Source organism: Urocitellus parryii, chromosome 12 (genome assembly GCF_045843805.1).
Source record: "Urocitellus parryii isolate mUroPar1 chromosome 12, mUroPar1.hap1, whole genome shotgun sequence".
Taxonomy (NCBI): Eukaryota; Metazoa; Chordata; class Mammalia; order Rodentia; family Sciuridae; genus Urocitellus; species Urocitellus parryii.
Window position 1 is genome coordinate 91809622 of NC_135542.1, and position 19264 is coordinate 91828885.

The 19264-nt window shown below is 35.3% G+C and overlaps 1 protein-coding gene across 1 annotated transcript in view; it reads left to right on the forward strand.

The window, feature by feature from the left end:
- Positions 1–19264, forward strand: part of Alms1 (ALMS1 centrosome and basal body associated protein) — a 202233-nt gene that overhangs the window by 90766 nt on the left and 92203 nt on the right. The window contains exons 15-19 of the mRNA XM_077791989.1: positions 234–846; positions 1384–1887; positions 2020–3603; positions 4685–4818; positions 15949–17750. Of these exons, the coding sequence (XP_077648115.1) occupies positions 234–846; positions 1384–1887; positions 2020–3603; positions 4685–4818; positions 15949–17750 (4637 nt within the window). The remainder of the gene's footprint in view (positions 1–233; positions 847–1383; positions 1888–2019; positions 3604–4684; positions 4819–15948; positions 17751–19264) is intronic.

Sequence of the window (19264 nt, forward strand, 5' to 3'; positions counted from 1 at the left end):
AACCTGCTATTATTCTCTACCAACAAGAGTTGCCAGAGAGTCATTTAGCTGAAGAGTTTCTTTCATCTGCTCTTGGACCAGCTGACAAGAAGACTGGGATAACCACAGTGTCCTCTGCTTCCTACCCACATGGAGATAAATCTTATGCTTTCTATCGTCAGGCCTTGCCAGAAAGTCATGTAACTGATCAAGCTCTGAAAGTGTCAACTTTTCCTAGGTCTGCTGACCAAAAGGTTGAAACAGCAGCAGTCCGCTCTACTTCCTACTCACATGGAGTGAAGCCTGGTACTTTTTACCGGCAAGAGTTACCAGATGGTCACATAACTGAAGAGACTGTGAAAGTTTCAGCTATTCCAGGACTAGCTGACCAGAAGACTATGACAACAAAAGTATACTCTATTTCTTACTCTCAGAGAGAGAAGCCTGGTGTTATTTACCAGCAGGCCTTGTCAGATAGTTATCCAACTAAAGAGCCTCTGAAAATTTCAGCTATTCCTGGATCAGCTGACCAGATGACTGGGATACCAATACTAACCTCTACTTCCTACTCACAGAGAGAGACATCCAATATTTTCTATCGGCAGATGTTATCAAATAACCATCTAAATGAAGAGGCTCAGAAAGTTTCATTTGTTCCTGGACTAGATGATCATAAGACTGGGATACCAATAGGACCAACTACTTTCTACTTGCATAGAGAAAAACCTATTATTTTCTACCAACAGACCCTGCCAGATAGTCATCTACCTGAAGAGGCTCTCAAAGTTTCAACTACTCCTGGAACAGACCAGAAGACTGGCATACCAACCGTAATCCCTCCTTCCTACTCACAAAGAGAGAAGCTTGGCATTTTCTACCAACAGTCCTTGCCAAGCAGTCATATACCTGAAGAATCTCTGACTGCTCCTGGACCAGCTGACCAGAATATGGTGACACCAACATTATCTTCAAGTTCCTATTCACTTGAGGAGAAGCCTGTTATTTTCTACCAAAGGGCCTTGACAGATAGTTATCTACCTAAAGAGGCTTTGAAAGTTTTATCCTCTCCTGAACCAGCTGACTTGCAGGCTGGGAATCTGAGTGTATCCTCCACTTCCCCCTACTCGTTTGGAGAGGAGCCCATTGTTCTCTACCACCAAGGCTTGCCGGATAGTCAGCGAAGTGAAGAAAGTCTGAAACTTTCAGTTATTTCTGAACCAGTAGATACCACAATACCTACTGAAATCTCTCCTTCCTACTCACCTATAGATCAGACTGTTATTTCCTACCAACAAGAGTTAGCACGTCGTACTGAAGATGATTTGAACATTTTAGGTGTTCCTGGACTTTCTGATCAGAATTCTAGGATACACATCGTGCCCTTTACCCGCTATTTACATGGAGAAAAGCCCATTATTTCTTACCAGCAGGAGTTGACAGATATTCCTGAAGATACTTTCGAAGTTTTAGAGGATCCTGAACCAGCTGACTATAAGACTGGAATACACACAATAACCTCTACTCCCTATTTACAGGGAGAACAGTCCATCATTTCTTTACAGCAGGAATTGCCAGATCTTACTCAGGTCACTTTGAAAACAGTGAAGGTTCCTGGACTTGCTGACCAGAAGACTGGAATACAAACAGTATCCTCTAGTTCCTACTCCAGTAGTTTTCATAAGCAGGAGTTGCCAAATATTTCCAAAGAAGCTTTAGACCATCGTGTTCTTCCTGAACTAGATGACCAAAAGACTGGAATATCAACGATGCCTTTAAGTTACTACTCACATAGAGAGAAGCCCAGTGTCTTCTCTCCACAGGAGTTGCCAGAGAGCCATCTCACTGAAGAGGCTTCGAAAGTTTCATCTGTTTCTGTTCCAGTAGAGCAGAGGGCTGGAACACCCTCTAGTTCCTACTTCCATAGAGAGAAGCCTAGTGATTTTTCTCAACAGTCCTTTCCTGATAGTGATCTAACTGAAGAATCTCTGAAGGCTTCAACTGTTTCTGGATTAGGTGACCAGAAGAATAGGATACCTGCAGTACCATCGAGTTCCTACTCACATCAAGAGAAACTCAAGGTTTCAACTGTGAATCTACCGGACAACCAGAAGACAGAGTTACCAACAGTTACCAATAGTTTCCATTTAAAGAGAGAGAAGCCCAGGATTTCAACTGTGATTGGACCAGATGACCAGGAGACTCCATTACTGACAGTTTTTCGTAGTTCCTATTCTGAAAGAGAAAAACCTCATGTTTTTTTCCAACAGCAGTTGCCAGATAGAGATCAAAGTGAAGATATTCTAAAGATTTCAACTGTCCCCGAGCCAACTGATGTAAATACTGGGGCACCAATAACTCTCTGTGGTTCTTATTTACAGAAAGAAAAATCTAATAATTTGTATCTACGGGAATTGTCAGACAGATATCAAACTGAAGATGCACTAAAGGTTTCGACTGTTCCTGAACCAGCTGACCAGAAAACAGAGTTACCAACAGCTCCTCCTAGTTCCTTTTCATACAGAGGAAAATTGAATATTTTCTATCAAAAGGATTTGCCGTGTAGACATCTAACTGAAGATGATCTGAAGGTCTCGAGTGGTCTTGGGCAATCTGATCAAATTACTGGGTTATCAATAATTTCCCCTGGTACTTATTCACCTGATGAAAAGGACAAACTTGTTTCAGAACATGTCCAAAGACTAATAGATAATTTGGATTCTTCTGATTCAAGTGCTTTCTCAAAACATATGCCATTAAATTCTCAAGCTGATGATGGACTTGTAATAATTAAGCCTGAATCTATAGGTTTTGAAGATAATGGTTCAGAGGAAATCCAGGATACATATAATAGTTCCAAAACTCTTAAGGAAATTCGGACACTTTTAATGGAGGCAGAAAATATAGCACTGAAACGATGCAATTTTCCTGCTCCCCTTGTCCCTTTCAGAGATGTTAGTGATATTTCATTTATACGATCTAAGAAGGTGGTTTGCTTCAAAGAACCCCCCACAACTGATGTATCTGATGGTGATTTCCTTCATAGACAACCATATATAGAGGAGGAAAGCCCAAGCAATAGAAGCATACAGAAAGATATTGGCACACAAACGAATTTGAAATGCCAGAGAGGCATTGAAAATTGGGAGTTTATTAGATCAACTACAATTAGAAGTCCTCTACAGGAAGCAGAAAGCAAAGCCAGAATGGCATTAGGTGAAACTCTTAGGCAATATGAAGCAGCCAAATCTGCAGTGAGGTCTGAACCTGAACGCTATAGTAGAACCATTGGGAACAAAATTATTATCCCTATGATGACTATCATAAAAAGTGATTCAAGTAGTGATGTAAGTGATGGACATGGTTCCTGCTCATGGGAGAGTAATTTACCAGAGTCTTTGGAATCAGTTTCTGATGTTCTTCTCAACTTTTTTCCATACACTTCATCGAATCCAAGCATAATAGATAGCAGAGATGAACAGGGTATGTCAGAGAGTGACGATGGTGGTAGTGTAGATTCACTGGCTGCACGTGTGAAGAATCTTCTGCATTGTGAATCCTCATTAAATCATGCTAAACAAATACTTAGAAATGCAGAGGAAGAGGAATGTCGGGTACGAGCACGAGGTAAGAACTGTCTTTTGTCATATAGGCATGTTTAGGCTTATAAACATTGATAAGTTGAGAAATATAAAAATTGATTAACCTTACATATTTGGAGTTCTTAATTTCTTTTTCCTATAGAACTGTTAGAATGTTTATATTTTCTACATGCAACCTAGAAAAATTCATCTAACCAATTATGTAGCTAAGTTATAGCATTAACAGTGCTAGTCTAGGTTACGGTTGTAGGAGAAGGAGACTTTGATATCAGAGAGTTAAGAAGGAAGTTTGGGTTTCAAAGCTCCTAAAGCTTTTATTTTTCCCTGATTCTCCCATTATAATAAACTTATCTTGGGGGCAGGCAAAAAAAAAAAAATCTCCAGATTTCTGTGCTCTAAATTGTTTTGTGTTCCAAAACTACATACATTTTTTCCTTCCTATTTCTAATAAAATTCTTGGAACTGATCTCAGAGATTAGAAGAAAAAGTATCAAGGTATTTCATACTAAAACTTGGGTTAGAGGTTTGAAAGAGAATTATTTACTAATCCCATTAATATCTAATAGTAGAATTCTATTAAAAGAGGAAATAAAAATCTTTAAGACATATGGGAATATTATTTTTTTGGGGGGGTGCATTATATGCAGTTCAGACCTACCTATGAATCTTCCTTTGAGGTTAATTTTCTATACTGTTCTTATACATTTTGATTCTCAAAAAATCTTTCTAGTTTTATTTACCATTTTAAAATACTAGTTCTCATACGAGTGTCTGTAACTGTAGTAGGTGCAAAAAGGGGAGGAAAAGGGGACTTCTTTGGTTGGAAGGAAGATGAGGATAAAAATGATTGAATACCGTATTTGAAGTGGACTCTTTGTAGAAATATTTGTAGAGTATGGTTTTTTAAAAATGAGGCTTTTCAAGGAAATTATTTCTTTCAAGAACATTAGGGTATATAATTTGAGAGCATATGCTGAGCATTGTGGTAGGCATTAATTAAGTTGTGTATACAGCATAGCTTGCTAATTTTCTGGGCTATTATAATCACTGAAAATTATAACTTTTGGATTGTATTATCTCAAGTGGTTTTTATGCTTTCTTCCCAGCCTGGAATCTGAAGTTTAACTTAGCACGTGAGTGTGGATATTCAATTTCAGAATTAAATGAAGATGACAGAAGGAAAGTAGAAGAAATCAAGGCAGAATTGTTTGGTCATGGAAGAACAACTCATGTATCTGAGGTATAAGAGAAATCTAGTAATGAAAACAGAAAATTAAAAAAAAAATGATGATAGAAATTGATCTCTTACTTGGGCATTGATGACTCCAGCTGAGTCATTGCTAATCTTGAGCTGAAGTGTTAGGAGTTTTAATTTTTCAAAAGTTAAGATTTAAAGATTTGATTAATTTGATTTTTAGAATTCCAAATAAGTTTTGATTAATTCCAAATTCATCTATTCAGAAAAAAGTTATCTTCTTAGAATAAGAATTGATTTGCTTGTATCAGTATATTTTTAGAACAGAAGACTAAATGTCAACCTTATTTTTTTTTAAAGTAGACGTCTTGAAATATAAAGGAAATCTGGCTAGTTTCAGATGTATATTCTCTAATTAAGAACACAGAGTTATGACACTATCAGGAATATAGCTCAGTTGGTAGAGTGCTTGCCTTGTATGCATAAGGCCCTAGGTTCAATCCCCAGTACCACCTAGAGAAAGAAAGAAAGAAAAAAAGAAAGAACACAGAATTATGATAGCTTACATAAAAATGACTTTCTTTTTAATAGAAAAAATATTTTTCTTGTAGTATGAACCTTTTCATGCATAGGAACACTTATGTAAAGTGTGGAGAGAAGTATAAATAATTTCTGTATATCTATCTACTAGATTCACCTTGAGAAATAGAACATTACCAAATATCGTTGAAGTTTTTTGTGTCCCTATCATCATTATATCTTTTTTTTATTGGTCGTTCAAAACATTACAAAGCTCTTGACATATCATATACTATTATATCTTTTTTTTTTTAAAAAAAAAAGATGGATACAACACCTATTTATTTATTTATTTTTAAATGTGGTGCTGGGGATTGAACCAGTGCCTCATGTATGCTAGGTAAGTGCTCTGCCACCAAGCCACAACCCCAGGCCAACAATCATATCTTTTTTACTTCTTATCTTGACATGTATTGACTTCCCTGCTCTTCAGCATGGTTTTGAATTTTATATATATGGAATTTGCATGATAGATCTTTGAAAACTGAGTTGTTTTGGATTGTATTATCTCAAGTGTTTTTTCAGATTCTTCTAGGCAGTGTACATAGTTTTAATCCATTCCTTATTACTGTACAGTATTCCAGTATATGAATGTATTCCAGTTTACCCATTCTTCTGTGAATAAGGTATTTTGTCTGCTATTATTGATAATAATGGGTATATTAGCACCTATCTTATAGGGTGTGGTATGATTTATATAAGACAATGCTCATAAAATATTTAGTAGAATATGTGATATCTAGTGAGTGATTAATAAATGTCAACTATTAGTCCAATGAGAATTGATAGTACATCGTATCCATGGACTTTATCAGCTGAATCATACAGAGTTTCTTAGAAAATACTCTTTAGTAATATAGCTTAATTATTTGTTTTTTCTTATTTTTGGAAAAGTTTTTTAAAAGTATAAATTAGATTGGATTTTAGGTTTTGCATATGTGCCTGTGAAAAATAAAACAAACAAATAATAAATGGATAGTTAATTGTTTTTCCTAGCACTGCTTATTTAAAAGTTCATATTTTCTCCAGTAACCTTCATTTCCCTATTTATAAAATGTTCACATATTGTTATTTTCAGACCTCTCAACAATCAAAAAGACTTCCTTTGGGTAGACTAGTTTGTGGTTTTATTAAAGTGTCCTGAGTTAGATTATATACAGAATTTTACATGTGATCTAACCAACATGAAATATATTTTATTATTTTCTTTCTACTGATGATTCTCAGAATTTTAATGGTCACCTCATACACTGGCACTTTTGTTGTTATTGTTGTTCTGTATCCCCAGCCCTTTTTATTTTTTGAGATAGGGTCTTGTTAAGTTGCTCAGGCCTCACTAAATTGCTGAGGCTGCCCCTGAACATGCAATCCTCCTGCCCCAGCCTCCTAAGAGCCTGGGATTACAGTCATGTGCCACCATGCCTGGCTTGGCATTTTTTCAAAAACATGAAGTACCACCAAAATTTCTATCCCATTTCTTTTGTCTATATACTGCTTTTTTTTTTTTTTAACTCTGCTGTATTTCTTCTTACTGATTTCATAACAATGTTTAAGCACATTAGAATGATTTTGTATATAAATTTGGTCATTTGTTCTATTATAAATATATCATTTATCTTTGTGGCATTTGTTTATTTGATATCTATTATTATCCAAGTTATTGATAAAAATGTTTTCTAAGACAGGTTTTGGAGAAAAAGTCTAAAATTTTTTCAGTAAGCTTATTCTAATACTTATGATGAGTACTTCACCATATTATCAGTCAACCGGTAATTCACCTTATATTTGACTTTATCTGTTAACATAATGATTTTGAAATATAGTTTCTCTAGTATGTCTTGTCCTTAGAGAACCCTTAGTGACCAGACTGCATATATTTTTGGAGACTTTTTTCTTAACCAATATATTATCATTTTCCTTTAAATTTTATCTAAAAGTTTAATTGTATATAATATCTATTGTGTGAGTTTAACAATTTAATCATTACTCGCTATTGGACATTCATTGATTACACAAATACCTACTAAATATCTGCTGTGTGCCATCACTTGTCTTTATGTTCAGGACACTATCAGTGAACAAATGAATAAAAAATTTCTTTGTCATGGGACTTATATTCCAGTGACAGGTATGGAAAGCAAACAAATAAATAAAATACATAATACTTCCAGTTGGTGGTGTTAGAAAGCCAAATAAAACAGAATAGTCGAGGAAGGACCTCAGAAGGAGGTATTGAATCAAATATCTGAAGAAAGTAATAAAGCCATTTGGATATGAGTGGGGAGAGCATTCCAGATAAAATAGCATATACAGAATCACTTGAGTCTAAAGTGAGTTTGATATGTAAAAGAATACCAAGGAGGCTAATGTAGTTGTAAAGAGAATGTGAAAACAGATTGTGAAGAGCAGTGATTCTTGTGTTCGTCAGAGGAAATTGTGCGGATGAGGTTATCGGTTTCTGTTTTTATTTTTTGTTATTGAGGTGGGATCTTGCTCTGTTGCCTGTCTGTCATTGAATTCCTGAGCTCAAGTGATCCTCCTGCCTAAGCTTCCTGAGTAGATGGGAATACTGGTACACATCACCTGGCTTCCCATACAATTTTGGAATGCCCCTCTAGATATTAGTGTTGATAAAACACCTGTTATAAATTATTTTAGTGTTTCATTTAATTTTCATGTTTCTTTAGGTTCCTTATTTAGAACAGTTTCTGTTTTTCCTTCTTTCATAACATTTTTTAAAATATAGCTTTTAGATGTTAATGAAACTTTATTTTTTATTTATATGCAGAGCTGAGAATCGAACCCAGTGCCTCACACATGTTAGGCAAGTGCTCTACCACTGAGCCACAGCCCCAGCTCTCATGACACTTTTTAAAAATATATATATATTTTTAGTTATAGGTAGACAGAATATTTTTATGTGGTTCTGAGGATCAAACCCAGTACCTCACATAGCTAGTTAAGCTTTCTACCACTGAGACACACGACTCCAGCCCTCATGACATGTTTTTTTTTTTTTTAAGTTGTTGATGGACCTATGCTTTATTTATTTATGTATATGTGGTGCTGAGAATTGAACCCAGTGCCTCACACATCTGAGGCAAGTGCTGTACCACTTGTTCCCCTACTTACCCAGCCCATTCGTGACATTTTTGAAGAATGCAGTCTAGTTACTTTGTGTATGTTTCTCAAATAGAGCTTGTCTGTTATTATATTATGAGTAGATTTGGTTTTTGGGTAGGAAAGCTACAGAAGTGACATGCTTTTCATGATGTATCATACTAGGAGGCACATTATATGAATTTGTCCCAGTACTGATAATGTTAGCTTATACTACTTAGGATGGTATCTACAACTTTTTTATTCTTTTTAAAGTTATTAGTAAGTGTGATTTACATATTAATAGTAATTAACAAGGATCAGGGAGAGATATTTCAAGGTGATGCAAATATTTTATTCTTCTAACACTTTATTTTAGCACCTATTTGATGATACTTATTCAGTATTAGCTATTTATTATTAGCTATAATTTTATAATTAAAAAAATTTCCTTCTTTCCTTGAACATTCATTAATTGGGATTCTGTGGTAAGTTAGGGGTTTCCCTTCTATCCCATTTATGTCTTACTTATATCAGTGTGAACTGTTGGATTTTTCTTTTACTCAGAGCATCATAATCTGTCACTTTTTTTTTTTTGTACTGGAGATTAAATGCAGGGGTGCTTAACCATAGAACCTCATCCCCAATCCTTTTTATTCTTTATTTTGAGAAAGAGTCTTGCTAATTTGCTTAGGGGTTTGCCAGCCTTGAAGTTGTTATTCTTCGGTCTCAGCCTTCTGAGTCTTTGGGATTATAGGCATGTGTCACCATGCCTGGCTATTATTATGTGTTTTTTAAAAAATATTTATTTTTTAGTTGTAGTTGGATACAATACCTTTATTTTACTTATTTATATGTGGTGCTTAAAATCGAACCCAGGGCCTCACACATGCTAGGCGAGTGCTCTACCGCTGAGCTACAACCTAAGCCCCCCCATTATTATGTATTTTGATATTCAAATTATTTTACACTTATCAGTGAGAGCTTTGCTAAACTGTTTTTATCTTGCAGAACTGAAAGTACATACCCGTTAGACAACTTGCTATTTTTCTTTTCTCTGACCATTGGCAACCATCATTCTAGTTTTTATCTGTATGAATTTTACTACTCTAGTTACCTCAGATAGGTAGGATCCTACTGTATTTGTCTTTGTGTGACCAGCTTATTTCAGAATCATGTTCTCAAAATTCATACATGTTGTAGCCTGTGTCAGTTTCCTTCCTTTAAAAGACTTTATAATATTACATTATAAAGATTTTACATTTTCTTTCATCATTGTGTTGATGGACATTTGAATTGGTTCTTTCTTTTTCACTGTTGTGAATACTACTGCTATGAGCATGGTTTTGTAAATATCTCTTTGAGATCCTGCTTTCACGATTCTTTTGAGCATAGAATCAGAAGGAGAATTGCTGGATCATATGGTTATTTCTATTTTTTAAGTTTTTTTTTTCCACAGAGGTTACATACACCGTTTTTACATTCCCACTAACAGTGTATGAAGGTTCTAATTTCTCCACATCCTTGTCAACAGATGTTATTTTCTTATTGTTTATTTGGTTTCTATAATGGCCATACTAACAAGTCTGATGTGGTTCTGCATTGTGGTATTGATTTGCATTTCCCTTATAATTAGTGATACTGAGCCTCTTTTTGTTAGCTTATATCTTCTTTGGAGAAAGTCTGTTTTTTGTCCATTTTTTAATTGAACTATTTGATTTTTGTTCTTAAGTTATAGGGATCTTTATATATTCTGAATATTAAACTCTTATTAGATAATTTGCAAGTACAGTATTTTCTCCCATTCCATAGGTTGCCCTTTTTCAGTGTTATTGGATATATAGAAGTTTTACATTTTTATTTATCCCATTTTTTCCATTTTCACTTTTGTTACCTACCCCCTTTGAGGTAATTTTCATGTATGGCATGCACATTCATTCTTTCCATGTTAGTGTTCAGTTATTGTTTATTGAATAGGTGCGTCTTCCTGATTTTCTTGACCTCTTTCTCAAAGATCAGTTCACCATAAATGTTAGTGTATATATCTGGACTGTCAGCTTTGCTCCATTGATCTGTATGTCTGTCTTTGTACCAGTACCACTCTGTCTTGATGACTGTGTTTTGTAACAAATTTTAGAATTGTCAAGTATGAGTATTTCAATTTTATTAACCATTTTCAAAATTATTTTGGTTATTCTAGGTTCGTTGAATTTCAGCTTTTGTATAAATTTTGGGATCTGCTTGTCAGTTAAAAAACAAACAAAAAAATCCTGTGTGATTTTTTTTTTTCTTATACTGGAGTTACATTGGATCAGTATGATAATGTGGGATAGTATTGTAATATGGGAAATATTACAGTAAGTCTTTTAATCCATAAACATGGGGCAGTTTTCCATTTATTTTGATTTTTATTCATTTCATTCATCAATGTTTTATAGTATACAAGGCATACTCATTTTGTTAAGTATATTCTCAAATATTTCATTCTTTTTTATGCTATTATAAAGGAATTACTTTCTTAATTTTGTTTTTGGATTGTTAATTGCTAGCTTATTGAAATATAATTGATATTTGTATATTGAGCTGGTTTCCTATATAGATTGCTAAAGTTGTTAATTAGTCCTAGTTGGGTTTTTTTGTGTGTGTGATTTCCTTGGAATTTTTAGCAAGAAGTTAATATAATATGCAAATAGAGCTTTACTTCTTCCATTACATTCTTAATTTCTTTAATTTTTTTTTTTTTTACCTGATTACTCTGTTTAGAATGTACACTGTGGTAATGAGTACGAGATGTTAGAATGGACATACTTATATTCTTGATCCTAGGGGAGTAGCTTCTAGTCTTTACCATTTAATATTATGTTAGCTTTGTGTCTTTCATAGATGCCCTTTGTCTGATTTATGAAGTACCTTTCCTAGTTTGGAAGGTAAATTTATGAGGATAAATTTTGTCATAAATCAGTATTGGAATTTGTTAAGCTAAACAGCAGCTTAACATTAAAAAAATAAAAACCAGTTTATGGAGATATAATTCCCATACCACATAGTTCTTCCACTTAAAATGTATCCAGTGATTTTTACCATGTTCAAATTTTTGCGCAGGCTTTAAACCATTAGTAGTCATTCTCCATTTCTCTTCCTTCTGGCCCAGAATGACTTAACTACTTTCTGTCTCAGTCTCTATATATTTGCCTGGTCTTTTCTTTCTTTATTTAAAAAAAATTATTATTCCTCCTTTGTAATTATAATTATATATTCTTTTGACCAATATCTCCCTATCCCTTGTTCCCCTACTCACCCAAGCCCCTGATAGCTACCATTCTGCTCTCTCCTATGAGATCAGCTTTTTTAGATTCCATATATGAGTAGGCATAATTAATACTTAGTCCAATTTCTGTTAGTATAAATAAAATACCTGAAGTGTTAGGTATTTCATTTTAAAAATATTTATTTAGCTCACAGTTTTGGAGGCTGAAAGTCTAGCACAGTGGGACAAAAGGCATGGTGCCAGTCCTGGCAAAGGTCTCCCTGGCTGCATCATCTCTTGGTAGATGGCATCACAATGGTTGGAGCATGTGCAAGAACCATTACATGGAGAGACAGGAAGCCAGAGCACAAGGAGGGACTCTTTTATAACAACTTGCTCTTGAGAAAACTAACTCAGCATCCCACAAGAACTACCTTAATCTCTTCTAAGAGCTGTGCTCCCAGTGACCCTGTAATCAGGAGGGAAATGTTTACTGCTCATCATGTTCCACAAAAATTCTGGAGACAGGTTGGCGAGGAAAATAGGCTTTAAGGAAGTCAGAGGAGAATTTTCTGTTTCAAATCTCCATCTTTGGGAACTCAGGGGTTCTGAAAGCTTTTATAAGAGAAAAGAAAGCACAGTGGGACAAAAGGCAGGTAATCTACATATGTAGATTTAGCTAGCTAGAGAATTTGTCAGTATTAATTTTCCTGTTGTCCTCAGCATGAAGAAGCTTTTTATTCTCAGCATGAGAAAGTTTAGGATTTTTTTGTTTTAACCAAACTAACTCCCACTAGGTCCCATCTCTTAAAGGCCCCACTACTTTGCACATTATCACACAGGGGATGAACTTTTCAACACACGAACTAGGGACCCACTTCAACCATATGTAAACCATAGCAGTGAGATCACGTGGTATTTATCTTTCTGTGCCTGGCTTATTATAATTTTTTCCAGGTTCATCTGTGTTGTTTCAGGGGACATGATTTTGTTCTTTTTATTATAGAATGATATTCCATTTTGTATATTACCACATTTTCTTTAACCATTCATCTATTGATGGATACTGAGTTTGGTTTCATATCTTTGATATTAATAGTGGCTTTTTAAGAGTCTGTTAAATATCTAGTAATAAGTTGCTGGTTTTCCCATCCAGAAACAATTATGTGGATATAGTAACATACATACATACACATGTTATATATAGTTCTATATGTAATTTTAAAATGGTAAATTTATTACGAAATGTGTTTATTATGAAAGCTTAAGAGATGTCTTGGGGGGAGATAGATTTGCCATTGAGTATAAATCTATTCTCAGGTTGATGTATTTGTTTTCCAGTGATATGTCAAGATAATAAGCTGCAGGTTAAAAATGGTATTTTTAAAAGTATTTGATCCAGTAGTATTTAACAGATTTGTTTTTGTTTTAAGTCAACAGCTTTTTTTTTTTTTTTCCCCAGTACTAAGGAGTGCTTTACTGCTGAACTTTTCCCAGTCTTTTTCTTGAGACAGAGTATCACTAAATTTCTGAGGCTGGCCTCAATTTGCAATATTCTTGCTTCACCCTCTGAGTTATTTGGTTTATACGTGTGCACCACACAGCTTCAATGTTTTGTTTTTAAATAATTGTAGATTCACATGCAGTTTTAAAGAAATGATCTGAGATAGAACATATTGCATACCTAGTCATATATCATAATCATGATATTGAGGCTAAAATAATCAGGATAGTGAACATTTACCTTGCCACAAGGTTGCCTCTAGTTGCTTTACAATAGCTGCATCTGTTTCTCTCATCATCCACCCTTTCTTTAACCACTGGCAACCTCTGATCTGTTTCCCATTCTATAATTTTATAATTTCAATAGTGTCATATAAATGAAATCATACACCATACAATTTTTTTTGTATGTTGGCTTCTTTCATACCGAATAATTCTCTGAATTATTCAGAATCCAAAATAATTTTCTGGACATTCATCTAGGTTGTTCTGTTTATCAGAAGTTTCTCCTTTTTATTGTTGTGTAATATTTTGTGATAAGTATATACCAGAGCTTAAATTTTCACTTACTGAAGAACATCTTGGTGGTTTTCCCATTTATTTTTTATTTTTTTGGCTTTACAAATAAAACTGCTGTAAAATTCATGTGCATGTTTTTGTGTGAACGTATCTTTGTTTCTGTGGAATACATGTCCATGAGTGCAAACAGCTGCCCCATTTTTCAGGGTGGCTATGCCATTTTTACATTCCCAACAGAAGAATATGAATGATTTGCTTATTCCACATTCTCAACAGGATTGATGTTGTCACTATTTTTAATTTTAGCCGTCTTGATTGGCTTGTAATGATGCTTCATAGGGGTTTTAATTTGTATTTTCTTATTGGTTTCTAGTGTTGAACATTTTTTCATATCCTCATTTCTTTGTGTCTTATTTAGTGAAATGTCTCTATGTGTGTTTTGCCCATTTTCTAATTAGAACTCCCCCCTCCTTTTTTTTTTTTCTGTTGAGCTTTGTTTGTGGTGCTGAGGATTGAACCCAGAGCTTTGTATATGCTAGACAATCACTCTACCCTGAACTAGTTCCAGCCCCCCTAATGAGTTTTGAGTTCTTTATGAATGTTAAATACCAGTCCTGTATTGGATATGAGGTTTGCACATATTTTCTTCTAGCCTGTAGTTGGGAAAGAAGAGGGGCACGTGATAGTGCTGAATAGGAATCAAAGTCCAGGCTCCCCACATGGATTTCACTGATACCATGGGGGAGGATTAGCTCATTATCAGTCAGTAGCGATGAATAAGTCCTGTTTTCTGCTTGGTCTTTTCTCATGACACCCTGGCCTGGGTATTGGGATGCCTCATTTTAATTTTGCAAGAGTGGAAGTCTTGGTTTCTTACTTGGATTTTGCTAGAGTTTATGTAGGTTGGGCTGGGTTTTTTGTTTTGTTTTTTTCCTGTGATGATAGGAGTACAGCAATTATTTTCTAAAGGTTTTCTGTCTTGCTTTGCCATATCTTTCCTGGATTTTTAGCTGTGAGAGCAGATTTTTGTAGGGCTTTTGTCTGTGTCTATTGTTCCTTGTTGCCCCAAATCTGTATATATGAGACAAAAAGAAAACTCAGGGATCTCACCACCATATCATCCTCAAGTCCCAGGATCCCTAGCTTGTCTGCCTCCTTCTATGCATCTTTCAATTCTTCTTAAATTGGTATCATATAATGTCCAGAGTATTTAGGTCTACTTAGAAGGAGAAATATGGAAAAATTCATCCACTCCATCTGTGGGAAAAGGCATCATAATTTAAAATATTTGTATATGAAATGAAATGTACTATATCATCAAATGGAATGCCAAAGTATAGTATCTTTCTTTTTTAAAAAAAAATATTTATTTATTTATTTTTTACATTACAATTCTTAATACAGATTATAGTACCTTTCTAGGTAAACCACAGAAACCTCAAAGAATTTTTATATTTATGATAGCTTTGGGCATTGACTCTAGGCCCCAGCAAAAGGTTTTTCTTGTTCTTGGGGGCATAATAGTAGGTGTAGCTCAGGCCTCTGTAATAGCCCAAAATAAACTCCAATGAGGGTTGAATGGCTTAAATAAGGTAGAGTTTCATTTTTCTTTAATGTCATAGTCCAGGTTAGGGAAGTGAACTGTGTTCCCTGAGGTCATCTTAAACTGGCTATCCTTATGCATGTCTTCCATGGTTGTTCCAGGCATTCCCATATTTAGGTATCAAATGGTGATGGTAATGGTGGTGGTAGTGGAAACACTTGGAGGTCAAGAACTGGATTTTAAGGACAAGAAGCAGAAGTTGCACTTAACACTTTTGATCATAGCCCATTGAATTAAACTTAGTTATATGATCCAAAACTAGCTTCAAAACTAGCTGCAAAAGAAACAAGACACATCCTCAGTTTGGTGGCTATATGTCAACAAAAGTTTGGGTGACTTCTATTACTACAAGGAAGGAAGTGAGAATATATACTGGGGGACAATAGTAGTTTTTGTTCTAGTACTCTAGTAGATTTTTTAGAAGAACTCTATTGGGTGGTCTTGGTTATGAGTCATTTTATTCTATAGTTAACTGTCATTTTTTTTTACTGTGTTCTTTGACCTTTTTTATTATAAAATAATGATAAGACTTTTATGGTCATATCCTGATCTGGATAGAAAACTGATTAGTATAGTATACAACTAACTATGTAGACTACTTAAAGAACCTACTTATATCTTCTAGGGATCACAGAGTCCACGGGGAATAGGATGCACACCTGAAGCTGTATGTAGTCACATTATTATTGAGAGCCATGAAAAAGGATGTTTCAGGACTCTTACTGCTGAACAACCACAACTGGAAGACCATCCTTGTGTTTTTACATCTGCTGAATCCTCAGAAATGATCAGAGGACGACAGAGCCCATCATCGTGGAGAACCAGGCACATCAATTTTTCCAAATCCCTAGACCAGAACAACCCCCATTTGAAAGTTTGGAATTCCTTGCAGTTACAAAGTCATTCCCCACTTATATCTGATGACTTCAAAATTAGCAAGGGCCTTCGAATGCCATTCCGTGAGAATATGGACCCTTGGCTGTCAGAATTAGTAGAAGTAGAACCTGCTTGTGTGCCACCTAAAGAAGTGGAATTTCCTTCTTCATCACAAATACCGCCCCCAGAACCCATGAAACAGTTTACTACCTCCATCACTTTTTCATCTCACCGACATTCTCAATGCATTTCAGATTCCTCTGTTTTTAAGGTTGGTGTTACTGAAGGTAGCCAGTATACTGGAGCATCTATGGGGGTATTTAATTCTCATATCACTGAAGAGCAAAATTCTCCTAGAGATTTTAAACAGAAAACCTCTTCCCCTTCATCATATAAAATGCTTAGTCATGCACCACATAAAGCTGTGACCTTTTTAGCAGAAAAAGGTAGGCAAAACGAAAAATTATTTGTTGATTTTGAGCCTTCTCATCGAGAGGAAACACTCTTAGAAAGATCAGATTTTAATGTCAGTCATTCTGAGCCCAGTACCAGTGCAAATTATACATTCAAGGAAATTCAGTTTTCTGATAACCATACCCACATTAGTATGGGCAGACCAAGTTCCACACTGGGAATAAAAGAGAAGAATGTAACCAAAACTGCAGATCTTCCTTCGCACATTTTTCTTGAACAACGAGAACTCTTTGAAAAAAGCAAAGCCCCACATGCAGATCACCATATGAAAAAACACCATTCTTGCCTTTGTCCAGACATTCCTTCTTGCATTTTTCTTGAACAGCAAGAACTCTTTAAACAAAGCAATGCCCCACGTGTAGATCATGAGATGAGAGAAAGCCATTCTCTCTTTTCTCAGGGTCAGGATTATATAGCTTCAGACCTTCCTTCTCCCGTTTGTCTTGAACAACATCAAAGCAGACCCCTAGGTGTAGATGACCACATGAGAAAGCACCATTTCCCCTTTTCTCAAGGTCAGGATTGTGTAGTAGAAAAAAATCAACATACACCTAAATCACACATTACTAGTATGATAAATGTTGAAGTCAATTCAGTCTCCCAATCTGCCCCTGATCACTATACATTAGAAACATCTGCATCTACTCCACCTTCAAATAGAAAAGCACTTTCATGTGTTCGTATAACTCTGTGCCCCAAGACTCCTTCCAAGTTGGATAGTGGAACCTTAGATAAAAGATTTCATTCTTTGGATTCTGCTTCTAAAACAAGGATGAATAGTGAGTTTAACTCTGACCTACAAACTATATCTTCAAGATCACTGGAATCAACCTCCAAGTTATTGACTAGTAAACCTATAGCACAAAATCAAGAATCTTTAGGTTTTCTAGGACCTAAATCACCACTGGACTTCCAAGTTGTACAATCTCCTCTTCCAGATAGTAATACTATTACTCAGGACTTGAAAGCCATACCTTCTCAGAATAGCCAGATAGTAACCTCAAGGCAAATACAAGTGAACATTTCAGATTTGGAAGGATATTCCAAACCAGAGGGGACTCCGGTATCTGCAGATCGGTGAGTCTTCTGATAACAAGCAAGCTGATGGAATTTGTGATAAAGGGTTTAAAATACTTAAGCAAATGTAATTCTCTTGGGGAAGAGACTATGATTTTTTTTAAGGGAGGTTGTATCTGACTAATCTGCTAGAAGTCTTTCAAGAATTATGTAAATAAGCAACAACATGTGATGGTAATATGTTTATACTTTCAAAGGTCTTTTGGTAAGACTTGACATCAAGTGTAAGACAAAATTGAATTACTTTCAAAATAATCTTGACCATTTACCTTTTTTTCCCCATGTTGGAGATTATAATGAAGACTTTTGGGAGGTTGCATGTGTGTGTGCATGCTTTCTCTTTGTGTCTCCCTCTTCTCAATTTGATTCATTTTCATAATTTCCCTCAAATGTTTAGCATTTAAAAAGAAAAAAAAGAAAACTTTACAGTGGTGAACAATGGCACATAACCACTTCAGTGAGATGATGTAAGACTAACATCACCAGTATGCATGTCAACATAATGTGCTCGCCACATTGTAAATGTGGGAAAGGAAACCCAATTCAGCAATAAATGTATTAGATTTATCTTATTCAGCCTAATTTTTATCATCATTCAGTTTTTACCTTAACAAGTCTTTTACAATATGGCTAAAAAGAATTTCCTGTATGTTTATGCCGTATGGTTGGGCATAATATAAACATACATACAGCAGCACACCAGAGTAGAGGGCACTTTGCTTGGAAAGAAGGAAGGGAAAAATGTTTATTCAAAATCCTTATGTGGTAGTCATTGCGGTGAGAGTCTTTTTTTTTTTACTGTCTCCTTTAGTCCTCATTATGACCCTGTAAAGTAGGTGATGATACCCCTGTTTACTCACTGGGAAACTGAGACATTGACATTGCTACTTGGGCCAAGTGAAGCTGTCTGTAAGGAAGAGGATGGGCATTCAAATACAGTCTGATAGTTGGCTTGGTGGTGCACTTCTGTGATCCCAGCTACTTGGGAGGTTGAAAACGGGAGGATCAAAGTTCAAGTCCAACTAGAGCCTGGGCAAGTTAGTGAGACCCTGTCTCAAAATTAAATGTGAAAAAGGGCTGGGGATGTAGCTCAGTGATAGAGTGTTCCTGGATTCAATACTGTTACCAAGAAAAAGAAGAAAGAAAACAGTCTGTTAAATTAAAGCAACAGCTTACTTCCCTACATTCTATTGTCTGTCAGAATCTTGAACACTACTTCCAACCGTTCTTCTAGCCATGATCTTGGACAAGTCATTTCATATCTTTGGCACTCACATGTGAATGGTGGTGGAAACGGGGTTGGAAAACTGAAAGGTTCCTTACTGATCTGCAAGTGATTGAGAATTGGATTGGAGCACAAAAACAAGGCCAGTCTCTGGTTTCAGTATTATAAGTATTGGGAGGCTATAGTTATTTTAAAACTTTGGGTGTGTGGGGGGGTAATTTTATTTTATTTTATTTCATTTCAATTTTATTTTCATTTCATTTTTATTTTTAGACAGGGTCTTGCTAAG